This window comes from Motacilla alba, chromosome 5 (genome assembly GCF_015832195.1).
Source record: "Motacilla alba alba isolate MOTALB_02 chromosome 5, Motacilla_alba_V1.0_pri, whole genome shotgun sequence".
Lineage (NCBI taxonomy): Eukaryota > Metazoa > Chordata > Aves > Passeriformes > Motacillidae > Motacilla > Motacilla alba.
This window is the reverse complement of record NC_052020.1, coordinates 9,666,442-9,681,839: the sequence shown is the minus strand read 5'-3', so window position 1 is coordinate 9,681,839 and position 15,398 is coordinate 9,666,442. Positions and strand designations below refer to the sequence as shown.

At 51.6% G+C, this 15,398-nt stretch overlaps 3 protein-coding genes across 6 annotated transcripts; 2 read left to right on the top strand and 1 right to left on the bottom strand.

Moving 5' to 3' along the window:
- Nucleotides 1-1,334: 1,334 nt before the first annotated feature.
- Nucleotides 1,335-6,272, bottom strand: CCDC32 (coiled-coil domain containing 32). Of its 4 annotated transcripts, none has more exons than XM_038138935.1 (4): nt 6,173-6,272; nt 5,731-5,968; nt 4,868-5,024; nt 1,335-3,264 (listed from the first exon to the last, which is right to left on the bottom strand). In XM_038138935.1, exons 2-4 carry the CDS (start codon nt 5,957-5,959, stop codon nt 3,126-3,128), a joined length of 525 nt encoding a protein of 174 aa, XP_037994863.1. In that variant the 5' UTR covers nt 5,960-5,968; nt 6,173-6,272; the 3' UTR covers nt 1,335-3,125. The 4 variants fall into 4 exon arrangements, with proteins under 4 accessions (XP_037994863.1, XP_037994862.1, XP_037994865.1 ...); XM_038138934.1 differs by having other exon boundaries at nt 6,086-6,225; XM_038138937.1 differs by having other exon boundaries at nt 6,169-6,198.
- Nucleotides 6,273-6,342: 70 nt separating this feature from the next.
- On the top strand, nt 6,343-10,303 carry LOC119701808 (protein-L-isoaspartate(D-aspartate) O-methyltransferase-like). The gene is made up of 8 exons (XM_038138938.1): nt 6,343-6,632; nt 7,401-7,505; nt 7,839-7,870; nt 8,292-8,396; nt 8,613-8,733; nt 8,857-8,942; nt 9,068-9,237; nt 9,510-10,303. Exons 1-8 carry the CDS (start codon nt 6,518-6,520, stop codon nt 9,520-9,522), a joined length of 747 nt encoding a protein of 248 aa, XP_037994866.1. The 5' UTR covers nt 6,343-6,517; the 3' UTR covers nt 9,523-10,303.
- Nucleotides 10,304-10,402: 99 nt separating this feature from the next.
- On the top strand, nt 10,403-14,999 carry RPUSD2 (RNA pseudouridine synthase domain containing 2). The gene is made up of 3 exons (XM_038138932.1): nt 10,403-10,909; nt 11,403-11,699; nt 12,680-14,999. The coding sequence occupies exons 1-3, from the start codon at nt 10,418-10,420 to the stop codon at nt 13,469-13,471; spliced, it is 1,581 nt and encodes a 526-aa protein (XP_037994860.1). The 5' UTR covers nt 10,403-10,417; the 3' UTR covers nt 13,472-14,999.
- The last annotated feature ends 399 nt before the right edge of the window (nt 15,000-15,398 follow it).

Below are 15,398 nucleotides of genomic sequence, written 5' to 3'. Positions count from 1 at the left end.
AAGGAGGGAAGGTTTGGGGTGGATATCAGGAAAAAATCCTTCCCTGTGAAGGTGCTGAGGCCCAGGGAAGCTGTGGCTGCCCCATCCCTGGCAGTGTCCAAGGCCAGGTTGGACAGGGCATGGAGCAAGCTGGGCTAGTGGAAGTTGTCCCTGCCCACAGCACAGGGTGGAACTGGATGAGCTTTGAGGTCCCTTCCAACCCCAAACTATCCTGGAATTCTGTGATTCTCAGCAGCACCACAGGGTGCTGCCAGCTCATGCTTCTGTGGGATCGATTCCTTTGGCCCAAGCTTGTGGAGAAGCACATTTTTTTCCCCTTTGGATGGGTGGGAGCCTTTCCTTGCTGCCCCGAGTGCCCTGTCAGCCCGGCCCTCCCCTCGCTCTGACAGGGCAGCAGGTGAATTGTGTTAGATACTTCATTCTGCCCCATTTTGAAAGCAAACCCCTGCCAGGCTGGGGCTGCATCACCACGTGGGCTCTCCACTGCCTTCCAGGGGTACAGAAACGCTGTTTTGTGCAGAGAAAAAGGTAAAATATTGTCTTTAAAAGGTACAAAGGGGAGGGGAGCTGCTGTTTCCTTTGTGATTTACTCATTTATCCTGCCTGAAAGTCATTCCCTGTATCTGCCTGTGCCTCATGGACCTGATGCCACCAGGCACCGCAGCTGCAGCTCTGCCTGTGCCTCTGAGGATGGGCCCTTCCTCTGTCCCTGAGATGTCACTGATGTCTCCTCTGGGTTAAATTGTCAAAAACAGGCTGCCCAGGGCAAGGGCAGAGTCCCCAGCCCGGGAGGGATTTTAAAGCCCTGTGGTTGTGGCACTTGGGGACACGGGTGGGCTCAGCTGTGCTGGGCTTGGATTCGATGATCCCGGAGGGTTTTTCCAGCCTCAACAATTCCCCCTCTGTGGGAGTTATTTCCACACGTAGGAAGATTGGTGTTGCTGTAGAAGCAAAACCCACCCCTAGCGAGGCTGCTGCTTTTACCAGCAAGAGTTGCTTCAGTGGAGAGGAGCTCAGCAGCCTGTTTTTCCCAAAACAAACCCCAAAATTGGGAGGTAAAGCTCTTGCTACCCAAATCATGTGTGCCATCACCAAGTGCAACCACGCTGCTCGGACACATCACACTCCTACTCAAAGATTGAGTGATTTTGTAAAGAAGTTTTAAAAGGCTTTTTTTTTTAATGGTGATTTAAGTACAGACCCACCTCAAGTCTATATTCCTGGTTACAATTTAATTCTATATATAATATTTATGTAACTATATTTATTATATATGGGAGGGGGAAAAGTGAACTCTACATAAAGGATTCATTTAAGGAAATTATTGCTCCAGCTTTGCAATTATCAGTTGGATTTTCTTTTGCCCCACATGTTTCCATAGAGCAGGCCAGAGAATCTTGGAATGGTTATTGTTTTTTCAAGTGAAATGATAAGAGCTGTTCCCTCAGGTCCCTTCTCCAAAGGAAATGCCTGGTGATGTGGATGTGGAATTATTTCAGCACAGTTCTTTTGGGTACATTTCTTCCTCAAATATGTCTAGGAAGAGATAAGATAACATAAAGCATCCTCACAGTGCGTGCTACCCATAAGAAGAATTTTATTGACTGGGAAATAGGCTGGGGAGAGAGAAATTGCTGCTTTTTCTCTTTGCACAAACCATTTCTGGGAACAGCTCAGAGTTCTGCATCTTTGTCACAGCTTTGTTACATCAGGTGAGAGAGATCTGCACAAGGACACAAACCTAACACAGCTAAAGGATAAATTAAAAGGGACAGTTAATGACCAAACCAGCAAGACACGAGTTGTGCATCACTGGCACTCGGATCATTCACCCCATTCCTCAAGGCTTACCAAACAAGGGATTGTTTTAATGGAGAATTCTGAGCGTGACTTTTTTTTGGGGGTGGGAGTTACACCAGGAAAGCTGATGGTGGGAACAACCTCTGAGCTGTGACACGGTGACTGAGAGAGCAGTGCTTCTGTTTGGGTGCAGAGACGGGAAACTGGGAGGCTCCAGCAAAAATTTACTCCTAAAAAAGTTATTTTCAAACAGATACATAAATGAACGCGGCATGAATGCGGTGAGGATTAACTCCTAGAACCACAATTTCCCCTAAGAAGCTCTGACAGACTGTGCTGCTTTCCTCTACCGACCCCCAGTGTTGGTGCCGAGGCAGAACACACAGATCAGCGAAAAATCAGCACAAAATCACAGGTTCTTGGATTAGTAAAAGGAAATAACCCTTCGAAGAGTTATTTAGGGTGAAAAAAACAATTAAATACTAAATATATTTCAAGTCAGAGAATCCTATGCAATTCTGTGATGAAAACACGTTGTTTTCAGCCTCTCTGGCTACCTCTCTTGGTTTCCCAATACAGAATCTCATCTGATCTTTTTCTGGAGAGGCTGAACAGGTACAAAACGACCAACAAGAGGAAAAATACTCCCCCTACAGTCTGTAACAGAGATTTTGGTCAATAAAGTGGGACTTAAGGGGGTACATTACAGAGAGGAATGTGAATAGCTACAACATCAATGACACCATCAATTTATTGACTGCAGTGAGAGCTTCCTTCAGGGTCCCAAATTCACAGAGGTGGGAAATATCCATCTTCTTCCTGGCACGGCTTGGGGCCAAGCCAGACTGAAACAGTGAAGATCTGGAGAAAACACCAAAGGGGATTTGGCAGGAGAAGGAAAAAATGCCCAGCTGAGTAATGAAAAGGTAAAAGACAGGACCAAAGTGATTCAGTGGTCTCTCTGCTCTGTTCTAGACCGTGATGTTTTCTGCTGCTTCTCCACAACCGCTGTTGTTGTTGTTGTTGTTTAATGTGTCTCCTGATGGATTCCAAACAACGCACATCCAGGCTGGAATGACGAGGTGGCTGCAGGCTGGAGGAGATCCACGTGAGGTTTTGGTTCAGCCATGTCACAGGCATTCCCTCTCGTCCCTGCCAGTGCCAGCCGCTGTCTGCGGAGCTCTGGGATTTGGTGTGTTGGGCGTTCTTCCTTTCAAAAATTACTTTTTCAATTGCTGACCATTTGCTCTGTGCCCCCCTTCCTGCTATTCCTGTGGCTGGCTGCATCTTCCTGGGGGCTGGGACGAGAGGCAGCCCCGGGGCTCTCACTGCTCGGCAGCCGGAGGCTCCTCCTCGGCCTCCGGCTTCTCCGGCTGCGGTTCCGGCGGGATGAGGCACTGCACCTCCTCGGAGCTGATGGCCACTTTGTCAGGCTGCAGCCAGCGCTTCAGGTGCTCCAGCGTGCTGGGGACAGCAAAGGGACACCGTGAGACCAGGGAGTGACAGAGCCACACAGGAGAAGCGACAGGAAAAGCATCCCCAGGCAATTCCTGCCCCTCCGTAGGTATTCCCATTCCCACAGGTGAGGTCTGGCGTGGATGGATCCCGGTGCCAGAGGGACAAGCAGAACCTGTCTGCTTGTTCTCCAAAGCCATTCCCTGCAGGTGGGCCTTTGAAACTGTGGATAGAACACGTTTTGTGCTCTGATTTCTCTCAGCGTAAAGGACCTGCAGCCTTTACACACCACAAGTTCTCCTCTGTCTCTGCAGCCAAAGACTCCAACTCAGTCAGACAGAGGGCAGGGTGAGGTGGGATATCGGTAAGAATTCCTTCCCTGTGAGAAGGCTGAGGCTCTGGCACAGGGTGCCCAGAGAAGCTGTGGCTGTTCCATCCCTGGAAATGTTCAAAGCCAGGCTGGATGGGGTTTGGAGCAGCCTGGAACAGTGGAAGGTGTCCCTGCCCAGGGCAGGTGGGTGGGACTGGATGGGCCTTAAGGTCCCTTCCAGCCCAAAGCAATCTATGATTCCAGGAGTTTCCAGCTTTCTGGGCTGGAAGTAAAAAACCTCTTGTACAAACAAACCAAACCCCCAACAGCCTCTCAGGGATGAAGATCAGGAAATAAGGGGGGGGCGAAAGGGAAGGGAACAAAACCAAAGCTGGAAGAATATCTCAGAATGCGTGAGCATTAATAGCACTGGAAGGTTAAAGAAACCAATATAATCCTAACAGTCTAACATCATAATTCAGTGCTCTTAAAAGTTAAGGCTCGTTATCATCAGTGGGTGAGACTCAAAACTTCAGCACCCTTCAGGAGTGACCTCCAACTTCATAGCCAAGTTCTAGGGACTGAAATTCTTTAATGGATAACATCCCCACCCTTTGAAAACAGTAGAAAGAGCACATAAAAGCTTGGTTTTAAACATAAATCATATTGAAGTTAACTGAGACCAAAGAAACCATCTGAAACCTCCTTAGAAACAGCGATTACTTTTCATAGCTCTGGCTTAAAGAGATTTTCTTCAAGGGAGAGAAATAATCTTCTTGTCATCCAGAAGCAATCATGGAAAATGTCAGCTGAGAAATGAGGAATTTGGAGAGCATTCCATGAGATTGGGAATGGGAGATTGCTTAGGGAAAGGGCTCCCATCTTACTTCTGACATCATCTGTGAGAGGGCAGTGGGGGAGAGAGCAGAAGCACTGTGAGAGAGGCAGGGAAGGGAAATCTCATCCCCAAATCCCCATCTCAGACACACTGGACACTCCCTCCTCTGCTCCATTCCTTCCCTCCCCCACGTGTGAGGAGGGAAATCGTTGAGTAGGTCCCAGCTGCTTCCCTGCAATCCGAGGGGTGCAAAGATCAGAAAGGAGCACTGGGAGCTCAAACCCTACGTGCTCTGTGCTCCCTCTGGAACAACCCCAACGGGCATTCCCCAAATGCTGCAGGACTCCTGTGGCAGCCTCTCCAAGCTGCAGGGAGATGCTGTTTCTGTGTCATGTCCTGACAAAACCTTCTTCCAGTTATTAAGGGGTAAAGCGGTGGCCCCTTCCCACCGACCCGCTCGTTACCTCTCGTCAGCATCGTGGCCCTCAACGTAACATTCTGCCTCAAACTTCTCCTGCAGGAACCTGTCCCAGCATTCCTTCTTGGCCTGGGACAGCGTGCGCAGCATGTCCTTGGAGGTCACCTCCTGGGACAGGCCTTTGATCCTCATCAGTCTTCTCTCTGTGAGGAGAACAGGGGATTTTGTTACCTTGGTTATGGTTTTTTTTTTCTGGAAGGAGAGAAGAAAAGGATCTGGACTTCTATATCAAAAAGTAAGTTAAATTAACTTTTCAAGATTAATTTCTATTTTAAAAGTAATTTTCCCCCTGTATTTCAAGCCTGCCTGGCTTTCTTTCCTATATATACACAAGATGATGTTTTTCAGGTGATGTTTCTGAAGGAAATAAGGTTTGTGCAATCAGCCAGCTCTGCCCATTTGGGGTTTTAATAACTTTCACACTTACTGCTCAGCTTCCATGAAATCACACAGGCCGGCACAGATCTCACAGGCACCGAGTTCCCACAATTTCCATGCAAATTGGAAAATAAATCACTCTCATTGCACTACTTGGTGCGCTGTGAAACGGCAACGAAGGCATGATGAAAGTTCTGGCAGAAATAAAAGCTTCAAAAGCCACTTCTGCCACCTGTTCTGTTGCTGTGTGCAGCCTCCTACTTATTGTGGAGGGTAAAAAAAAAAGGGTTTTCAGCTTTTGCTTTATAAAAAGTTCTTTTCTCTGGCAGAGATGAAGAAGCTCTGACTGAGCTGCACTTGTAGAAAATGAGTCAGATTCTGTGTTAAATAGCCGGGAGACTTCTTGACCACAGCACCGGCACCACAAAAGCAGAGCTGTCACCAGGCTCCTCAGCAGCGGGAGACACTCACCCAGGGATGCCAAATACACCTCTGAGTCGTTCAGGGGTGCCCAGGGCTTCGGGGCAGGTTGGGAAGAGCCACCCGATCCGCTGCCCTCGGCGTAGGAATCCGTGAAGGAGTCTGTGAAAGCATCGCCGGCGTCCTTGTGCTCGGGATGCGGCAGACAGGAGCAGATCTCAGCCCACAGGTCCTCGCTGGACCTGGTCACCACCGAGTCCACGCTCTCGATCATCCTCATCGTGGGATCCTGCCACGGGGGGGAGAAACGGTGAGCACCGAGCCGACCCGCCCGCCCAGGCCTCCGCCATCCCCCTCCCTCCGCCCGAGTCACGCCAGCGGACATTCCAGGCGATTCTCATCGCACCAGGACTCCCGGCCGCCCGGCGGGAGCGATGTTCCCGCGGCTGCCCGTGAGGCGGAGGGGCCGCCCCGCTCCCTCTCCCGCACCCACCGCCCGCGCTCCGGGCACCGCGGCAGCTCCGCCCGCGCCTCTCCGGCCCCGGGTCCGGCCAATCACCGCCGCCACCGGCCCCGGCTCTGACCAATCACCGCGCGCCGCCGGCGGAGCGGGAGCGCCCATTGGCCCGCAGGACGGGGGAGGCTGAGGCCGCCGCGCCGCCATGTTGGCAGAGGGCGGAAGTTGTGGCGGGCGGCGCAGCGAGCGCGGTGTGACATCCTTGAGCCTCCGCCGCCCCGGCCGGGCTTTAGGGAGGCGGGATGTGCTCCAGCGCCACACGGGCAGCTCCGGCGTGGCTCTGAACCCCCTCTCTCCGCACGCCGCTGCCGTGTCCGTGGGATGAGCCGGCTGCCGTGCGGCGCCGTGCTGGCACTCATGGGGCTGCTCTTCGCCAGGACCATGGCCTGGACATCCAGCGGGAAAACGCACGCGGAGCTGGTCAACAACCTCTACAGTGAGTGCCGGCAGCATCCCCTGGAATGTCTGTGCACGGGTGTTTCATGTCTGTGTACGGATATTCAGCGTCACGCCGTGTGACACTGCTCACTCGGAAGGGTTGGGGTTCGTGTTCCTGTTTTCCGGCATTTGCCCCAGCCTGAACTCGTTCTATTTATAGCTGGAAACAAGGTGTCGTGCCAGGAACGCCTCTCCACACCTTCCTTCCCTGCCTCTGGAAGTGTGTGGCGCCCTTTAGAGCGCTGCGGCTCGGTGTGCCCAGCCCGGGGGTGCAGCCGAGTGTCCCGCACATCCCTGCTGTGCCTCCAGCTCTGCCCGGCGGCTGGAATGGTGCCCGGCGCTGGGACAGCGGGCTGGAACACCCATGAAAACAGCTGTAAACTTCCCCAGAATCCCCGCAGAAAGGTGTGAAGGGATGTTGGATGTCTCTGCGGCCGTGGCCCTCGAGTTCACTGCTGAAACCGGAACCGGAGTGTCCGTTTCCCGCCGTGAAACGTGACTCCCGTTCGCTCCCGTTACACTTGGCAGTGCCAGAGGCGCTGTGGCTGCAGGTTGCCACCCTCTGGAGGTGGGCTGGTGGCTGGGCCCCAGCGGGAATGGGAAAGGATGTCCTTCCATCAGCATTTGGTTTGCTGTCTCTCTCAGATCCCTCATTCATACCCCCAGATCCGTGAACTCCCTGAAGTGTGCTTCTCCTTTCAAATCTCTTCTTGCTGGAATGCCCAGGATTTCAGTCCTGTCTGTCTCTCTTTTCCTTCTTTCCCAGAAAAAGGGATCATTAAGTCTCAGCGCGTCTTCGATGTGCTGTTGGCTACGGACAGAGGTCACTACATCAAGTATTTCCCATACATGGATTCTCCTCAATCCATTGGTGAGTCACTTCTGGCAAAACATCTGCTGTCAGCAGGGCACTAAGTGCCTTGGCAAGTGCTCCATGGTCATGTTGTGGAATCCATATCCCTGGAAGTGTCCAAGGCCAGGTTGGATGGGCTTTGGAGTAGCTTGGTCTAAGGGAAGGTGTCCCCACCCGTGGCAGGGAGTGGGACTGGATGAGCTTTAAGGTCCCTTCCAGCCCAAAGCATCCTGTGATTCTGTGAAAGGAGACAAGTGTTTTCCTATTTTTGGGGGAAGGTGGAATTAGGAGCTGTTCCCATTGGGAATTTTATTCCTTTTCAAATAACCTGTGTCACCCGTTTCCTTTTAGGCTACAAGGCTACGATCAGCGCCCCACACATGGTGAGTGAAAACTCCTCACTTTCAACAGCAATGGAGGGAAGTGTTTATTTCTCTTTTTATGTTTAATTTTTCTTCAAGTAGAAAACTGAAACATCCCGCAGACATGATTATCCTGCTTGTTTCTTCAGGGATTTTTCTTCTTTAGAGGAGTTTCCCCCATACTCTTTCAGTTGCGTGCTTAGATGGGAATTCCACGTTGTCCTTTTTTTTGCACGAGACCTTTTCTCCTGCTGTTTCATATCTAATTCCTGAGCCTCTGCCTAAAAAAGATTTTTCCAGGTCTGACACTTGCGTTTTCCTCTGGAAGTGTCAGGCATGAGGCTAGATGTGCTGTGATTAAATCAGAAAACAAGAAAAAGTATTGGAAGAGGAGACTAACCCCGGGATGTTTCCCACTTTCTTGTCCTGGGTGTCCCTGCAGCACGCCCACGCGCTGGAGCTGCTCAAGGATCAGCTGGTGGAAGGTGCCAAGGCGCTGGATGTGGGATCTGGGAGTGGATACCTCACCGCGTGCTTTGCCAGGATGGTGAGCTCATGGCACTCTATTCCTGCCTGGAAAGCACATCCCTCAATTAGCTGGTGTAACTCAGCCTTAAAACCAAGGAAGGGGCAGAGGGCTTGCACCTCCTCTTCAGAACCTCTGCTCTGGAGTTTCTTCCTGGAGATTCCCCAGTTCCCACTGAAACCTGCCCTGTCTTTTCCATACTGGAGCCATCAGGTGTTTGACTGATGTTCTTTCCAGACTGGCCCGACGGGAAAAGCTGTGGGTGTAGAGCACATCAAGGAGCTGGTGCACGAATCCATCCGGAACGTCCAGGAAGATGATCCAGCGCTGCTCAGCTCCGGCCGCGTGAAGCTTGTGGGTGAGCTCCCTTCAATCCTGTTTTTTTTCCCCTTGGCTCTGCTCCTCCAAGTCCTTCCAGTTTGTGTTGATGCTTTGAGTGCCAGGACACAACCCAAGTGTTCCCTGGGTGTTTTCTCTCTAGTTGGAGACGGCAGGCAGGGATACCCCGAGGAGGCTCCTTACGACGCCATCCACGTGGGAGCGGCCGCAGCCACCGTCCCCAAGGAGGTAAGAGAGGCCGTGCTGGGTGTCCCTAGAGAATATCCTCTCCCACAGCCTTCACAACGCTGCTTATTCCCATTGTGTGGGGTTTTTTTTTTGCCTCTGCTGACTGGGATTTCTCGGCGCCGCAGCTGCTGAAGGAGCTGAAGCCGGGCGGGCGGCTGATCGTGCCCGTGGGGCCCGAGGGCGCGAACCAGGTGCTGATGCAGTACGACAAGACCAGCGACGGGCACATCGTGGAGACCCAGCTCATGGGCGTCATCTACGTCCCTCTCACAGACAAGGAAAAGCAGTGGCCTCGGTAAAACCTGCCCTTCCCTGAGGAACGCTCCTTCCTCTCTCTCTGAGCTTGCTCTCCTTGGCTTTGCTGACCGAGTCCTGGATCCCTGGCAGATGCTGTTTGTGGAAAAAAAAAGGAGAGAGCGGCTTGGCAAAGCAGGGGGTGTTTTCTGTTTGATAGCGCTTGCAGAGTTTTATTTCCTCTCTTTCTGGAGCCTGTGTGTGTGTTTAAATTCCATGCGATGCTGGCACAGAACTGAGGGAGTAGTAACTGTTGGTTTTCCTTTGCCTCAGGGATGACCTCTGACACATGGATGGATATCTCTAAAGGCACCTCAGAAAGCTCATGAGAGGGACTTAGGCCTGTAGATGGTCAGTATGGTTTTGCTTTTTAATGGAAATTTCGTCAATGGATAAAGGGAAGTTCTGCTTCAGAGGAGCTCGTTCTGGAGGGATGGAGAACAGGGACAGGACCAGGGGAGGCTCTTGGAGGCCGTGGCAGCTTCCAGGGAGCGGATCCAGACAACTCCAGCTTTCCTCTCTGATAAACTCTAGATAACATCAGATCACAGAGAATTCTGACAGCAGACAGGAATACCTAAAGCTTCACTAAAACCACTTTAATATCGACTACTCTGCCTAATGCTTGGCAAAAATAAGTCGCAGTTAGTGTCTTGGAGCAGCAATGTCCCCTGACTTGTCAGTTTTTAAAATACGGGAATGTGTTCTCTTCCTGCCTGCACCAACTAATTTAAGGATGGGCAGCAACACTGCATTTTGAGGGTATGAAAAATGCTCGGGGTTTTTCTGTTTAGAGTTTTGAAAAATATTCATTTCTGGACTTGACCCTCTTGGGGGTTACGAAAAATGCGCATTTCTTGGCTCTTCCGATGGGGGCTATAAAAAATGCTCATGTTTTGGCTTGTCCCTGACGCGTCCCTTCCGCAGCCGGTGCCTCAGGTGACAAGGGGCAGGCAGGCGGCGGTGAGGCTCGAGGGTCATTTGTGGAGCAGTTCTGAGGGGGGGAAAACTGCTGGAGGTAAAGAAATAAACAAATAAATCAATAAATAAAGGCGCTCTCGCTCCTCCATCGCCTCCGCCTCACGACCTCACCACGGGGGAGGGGCGGGGAGGCGGGAGCGGGGGCGTGGCCTGGCCGTGCCGGCCCGCGCTGATTGGCCCGCGCCGCCCGGCGCAGCGCGATGCGTCACGGCGTGCGGCGCGCGGTGTGGCCGGCGTGGGTGCGCGCGGCGGGGAGCGGGGTCCGGCCGCCGCCGCCCCGCGGGGACATGGCCGAGCCGGGACCCGGCACCGGCCCCGGCCGAGCCCGGGAGGAGGAGCCGGGCCCCGCCGGCAAGGAGGAGGAGGCGGCGGCGCCCGCCCCTAAGAAGCGGCGGCTGGCGGGCGGCGAGCGGTACGTGCCGCCGCCGCGGAAGCTGAACCCCGGCGTGAGCTTCGGCGCCGAGCACTTCGCCGAGACCTCGTACTACTTCGAGGGCGGCCTGCGCAAGGTGCGCCCCTACTACTTCGACTTCCGCACCTACTGCAAGGGGCGCTGGGTGGGCCGCAGCCTCCTGCACGTCTTCAGCACCGAGTTCCGAGCGCAGCCCCTCGCCTATTACCGCGCCGCCGCCCGCGCCGGCCGCCTGCGCCTCAACGAGGAGCCCGTGCGCGACCTGGACATCGTGCTCAAGGTGAGCGGGGACCGGGGGAACCGGGGGCTCGGGGCAGAGCACGGCCCGCCCCGAGCCGTGAGCGTCGCCCCCCCTGAGCGGTGTGGTCAGATAACACAGGGCCGGGAGTTGGACTCGATAATCCTCATGGGTTGCTTTCAGTCCGACATATTTTACGATTCTGTGAACCCTGTGGAGGGGTTGAGGGGGATATCGGGGCTCCTGGGGAATTCCTGCTCCGCTGGTTTCGGGGATGTGTGGATCCTACAGCCCCACACGTGCCCGCACGGCTCCCTTGGCCCGTAGGAATGGGAACACCCTATGGGCAGCTGATAAGATTCTCGTGGTGACAAACATACTCGTTATCCTAAATCTGGGATCCCAGGAGAAAGGGGCTTAAATTCTTCTCCCACAATGTCAAGTCCCTGTTGTTTGTGTTTGTTGTTTGTGGCCGGGCGGGAGCTGGATGTTTGCAGGAGCTGGATTCGGGCTGATTGTCCATACCCCTTTCCAGAACAACGACTTTCTCAGGAACACGGTGCACCGGCACGAGCCGCCGGTCACCGCCCAGCCCATCCGCATCCTGGCCGAGGACGAGGAGGTGGTGGTGGTGGACAAGCCCTCGTCCCTGCCCGTCCACCCCTGCGGCAGGTTCCGGCACAACACGGTCATCTTCATCCTGGGCAAGGAGCACGGCCTGCGGGAGCTGCACACCCTGCACCGCCTGGACCGCATGACCTCGGGCGTGCTCATGTTCGCCAAGACCGCGGCCGTGTCCAAGCGCATCGACGAGCAGGTCCGGCAGAGGCAGGTGAGGGCCGGCAGCTGCTGCTGTGCTCCGCGGTCAGCCAGGTGTGGTCTCTAGATGAGCTCAAGTTCCCCAGACAGCTCATGGTTGTGTTGGTGTTCTTCTCTGTTGGTGCTTCTCGTCCCTAATAGGGTAAAGACAGAGTGAAAATTGAGTTTGGTAATACTGGGTTGGAAGGGAGCTCCTGAAAAATTTAATTGAATTTGGTAATACTATAGTGATAATATTAGATTGAAGAACCTAAAAATTTAATTCCTTTTGCTGGTATTGGATTGGAACAGGTCTCCTAAAAATTTAGTTCAATGTAGTAATTTAATTTGATTTGGTAATATTGGACTAAAAGGGATCTCCTACGAGTTTGGTTTGATTTGGTAAAATTTAATTGTAAAGGGTCTCGTAAAACTTTGATTGATTTTGGCAATTTTAGGTTTAAAGTGATCTCCTAAAATTTAAATTATTTTGGTAATATTGGGTTGAAGTGGATCATCTTTCTTAAGGGATTGTCCCACGGGACTGTGCGAACTTACCGGGATCATGCAAACCAGTTAGAGACGAGATTTATTTGTGAGTGGACATACTTCAACTATCCAATTACTTCTGTAATTTTAAAATTCCCATTTTTCCAGAGTCTCTTGATCCAAACAGAGGAAATTACCATGTGTCCAGAGTCTCTGGATCCAAACAGAACTTTTTCCACTACTGGCTTCAGGCCTGTAAGCCAAAGGCTGCAGAGAGATGGCTCCTGAATTTAAAACGAGGCAAATAGGCCAGGCCTTTCTGTTCTTGATTTCCCAACTAGCTGAGGAAAATGTGAGGGGAAATATGGCTTTAAGTAGCTGATTGCATTTTTTTCCCTTTCCTGTTGTAATAAAATGCCACCTTGGGATGTATTTTATTGAGGGGAGAGGGAGGAGGAGCAGGGCTGGAGCTTGGCTGTGTTTTCCCATGCGTTTCCTGAGCCTTCCTCTCGTGTTTCCCGGCAGCTGGAGAAGGAGTACGTCTGCCGGGTGGTGGGCGAGTTCCCGGAGCACGAGGTGCTCTGTGAGGAGCCCATCCTGGTGGTTTCCTACAAGGTGGGCGTGTGCCGCGTGGATCCCAAGGGGAAGCCCTGCCAAACGCTCTTCCGGAGGCTCAGCTACAACGGCAGCAGCAGCGTGGTGAGGTGCCTTCCGCGCACGGGCCGCACGCACCAGATCCGCGTCCACCTGCAGTTCCTGGGCCACCCCATTGTCAACGACCCCATCTACAACATGGCGGCCTGGGGCCCGCACAGGGGCAAGGGCGGGAAGATCGGCAAGACGGACGAGGAGCTGCTGAAGGCGCTGGTGGAGGAGCATCGTTCCAAACAGAGCCTGGAGGTCTTGGGTATCGGGGAGGAGGACTTGAACTCCGCTCCTGAAAGTAAAGACTGCGGGAATTCGGGTGACAGCACAACGTCTGCGGAGGCTGATGCTGTAAATGGGAGCTCCTGCCCTGCTGAGGACAAGAAGGATCCGGAGAGGAGTGACCTAGAAGCTTTTCCACTGAACTCTGATGTCAACCTGGAAACGCTTGACAAAGACAAAGAGCTCAGTTTGTGTGGGAATCAGGATGGGCAAACGGGGGAGAAGGGTTGGGAAGAGAAGGACCCTTTGTGTGTGGAGTGCAGGACGAGCAGGCGGGACCCGTCTCCCAAGGAGCTGGTGATGTTCCTGCACGCCCTGCGCTACAAGGGCGCCGACTTTGAGTACTGCTCCAGCATGCCCGAGTGGGCCACGGAGCACTGGCAGGAGTGACCAGGACACCCAGCACCTGCAGACACTGGGACAGGGACAGCAGCGTGCAGAGACCAAGGGTTGACCTGGCATTTTGGTTGAGGTGAACAAAGTGTGCCTTGAGCTGGGCTGGGAGGGATCAGTGGGGCTGGAGCATCATCCCACGTCTCACCGGTGCTGTGAAAGATGAGCAGGGAAATGAGGCTAAAACAGGAGTTTTGTGTTGCCCTTCAATGAACTGGCATTGAGGGCAACAAGGAACAAACTCTGCTCAGCACAGGCAGCTTTGCCTTCACCTCACTGGATTCTGGATCAATTATCCACATGGATAATGAAGTGTATGCACTAAAAGTCAAAAACTGATCTTTCTTCCAGCCTGCTGTGTTCCTGTGTCTTACAGTAAGAGCTGCTGGATGTTGTGTCATAAAAAACCCTGTTTTTATTGTATTTTGTTGTCAGATTGATTTCAAAACAACAAGATTGCTCCTGGGAACACTGTGAGGTAAAACCAGAACACTGTGATCGGTTTTGTGCCTGCTGTTTGTCAGCAAGATCCACTTGCCTTTGAAATTACCAACATTCCTTCACATAATTTCTTAAGTTAGTAGATCTGGGTGCAGATATTGGGCCTGGTTTTGGAGGTACTGTTCCCCAGATCTTGTCTTGAAGAGATTTTTTTAATGTCACTTCAGTGTGACAGCCAGCTTTCAAGAAAAACAAAAGCAGTTTTTTGAAGCAGAAGACTTCTTTTAAAATAATTTTATAAGAATGATTAATATCACCATAGTTCTTACTTTCATTAGTGTTTACACAGTTGATTCCTGGCTTCTGGGAGGGTTTTTGTATTAATTTTGGAGGTCTCAGGGTGGCCAGCCCACAGGAATTAGTACCTTCCTCCTAAAATCACTTGATGATGTCACCAGGGTCAGGACACAGCTACCAAATCACAATAAACCATTGCTTGCTTCCAGTAGCCCACAGGAGCCAAGTGATGTCTTTCTCTGCTGGATCATCCAGCTGATGTTGAATATTTCCATAAAAATTCACTCAGGTTTGAGTTTTGCTCTTCCATATCCTGCCATTGGTTTCGTGATTCTAATTTAATTCCAGATATTTAGAGAGGTGATGCTAAAAATCAGCGTTAGCCGAATTTTTGATGCATTGGAATACACCTTTCATGGAAATAAATGGAACTTGGGCACCTTCAGTGTATGAAAAAGGGTGGCTGGAGCTGTTACTGGATTTGGATGCAGGGGAATGGGGGTAGATTTAGGGATGACAGTTAAATTAAGCTTTCAGGTGTCCCAAGTTATGCTGGGAGGTTTTTGGTAAGAAATTTCTGTAACAAAAAAAAGTCTGTCAGGGATTTTCCTGACTGACCTTGGGGCCAAAGGGCCTGATGAGGAGCTGGAGCTCAGCACTGCTTTTTCCTCTTTTCCTGGAATAAATGGCTGCAGTTGGCAACTTTAATTTCCTGGTCAAGAAACTCCTGGGCTTCTGTTTCCAAGATTCTTTGAACAAGGAAGATTTGGGATTTATTTCACAAGGCTCCTACATTTTTTTTTCTATTTGATTTTCTATTTTATTTTATTTTCTATTTTATTTTATTTTATTTTTTTTTTTTCATTATTTTTATTTTATTTTATTTTATGTCAAAACCGTGTTTGATGTTTTGTTAGCTGGGAAAATGTTGCTCTTGGTGATAAATTCCCATCTGAGATTGGGTCTGAGGTAAATACTGGGTCCTGGTTGTTGGCATAAAGTTTTCCATACAAAGTGCAGGTCCTGGAAGAATTCCTTTCCTTAGTACACCTTTACTTGGGCATGCCTTGACAGCGCTGGGTTAGCTTTGGGCTTGATCCTAGACGATCCTATAATTCTGTCTTTATCAGGAGAATGTCTGTGTGACTGTGCTAAAGCACTTTCCCATACAAATAAACCCTCCTGG

Coding starts and splice junctions, on each gene's coding strand:
- CCDC32 (XM_038138936.1), bottom strand. Junction 5,025..5,730: donor GGTGTATTTGGCATCCCTGG/GTGAGTGTCTCC, acceptor TTCTCCTCACAG/AGAGAAGACTGATGAGGATC. Junction 3,265..4,867: donor GGCCACGATGCTGACGAGAG/GTAACGAGCGGG, acceptor TGCTGTCCCCAG/CACGCTGGAGCACCTGAAGC.
- LOC119701808 (XM_038138938.1), top strand. CDS start 6,518: ATGAGCCGGCTGCCGTGCGGCGCCGTGCTGGCACTCATGGGGCTGCTC. Junction 7,871..8,291: donor CGATCAGCGCCCCACACATG/GTGAGTGAAAAC, acceptor GTGTCCCTGCAG/CACGCCCACGCGCTGGAGCT. Junction 8,734..8,856: donor CGGCCGCGTGAAGCTTGTGG/GTGAGCTCCCTT, acceptor TTTTCTCTCTAG/TTGGAGACGGCAGGCAGGGA.
- RPUSD2 (XM_038138932.1), top strand. CDS start 10,418: ATGCGTCACGGCGTGCGGCGCGCGGTGTGGCCGGCGTGGGTGCGCGCG. Junction 10,910..11,402: donor ACCTGGACATCGTGCTCAAG/GTGAGCGGGGAC, acceptor ACCCCTTTCCAG/AACAACGACTTTCTCAGGAA. Junction 11,700..12,679: donor AGCAGGTCCGGCAGAGGCAG/GTGAGGGCCGGC, acceptor GTTTCCCGGCAG/CTGGAGAAGGAGTACGTCTG.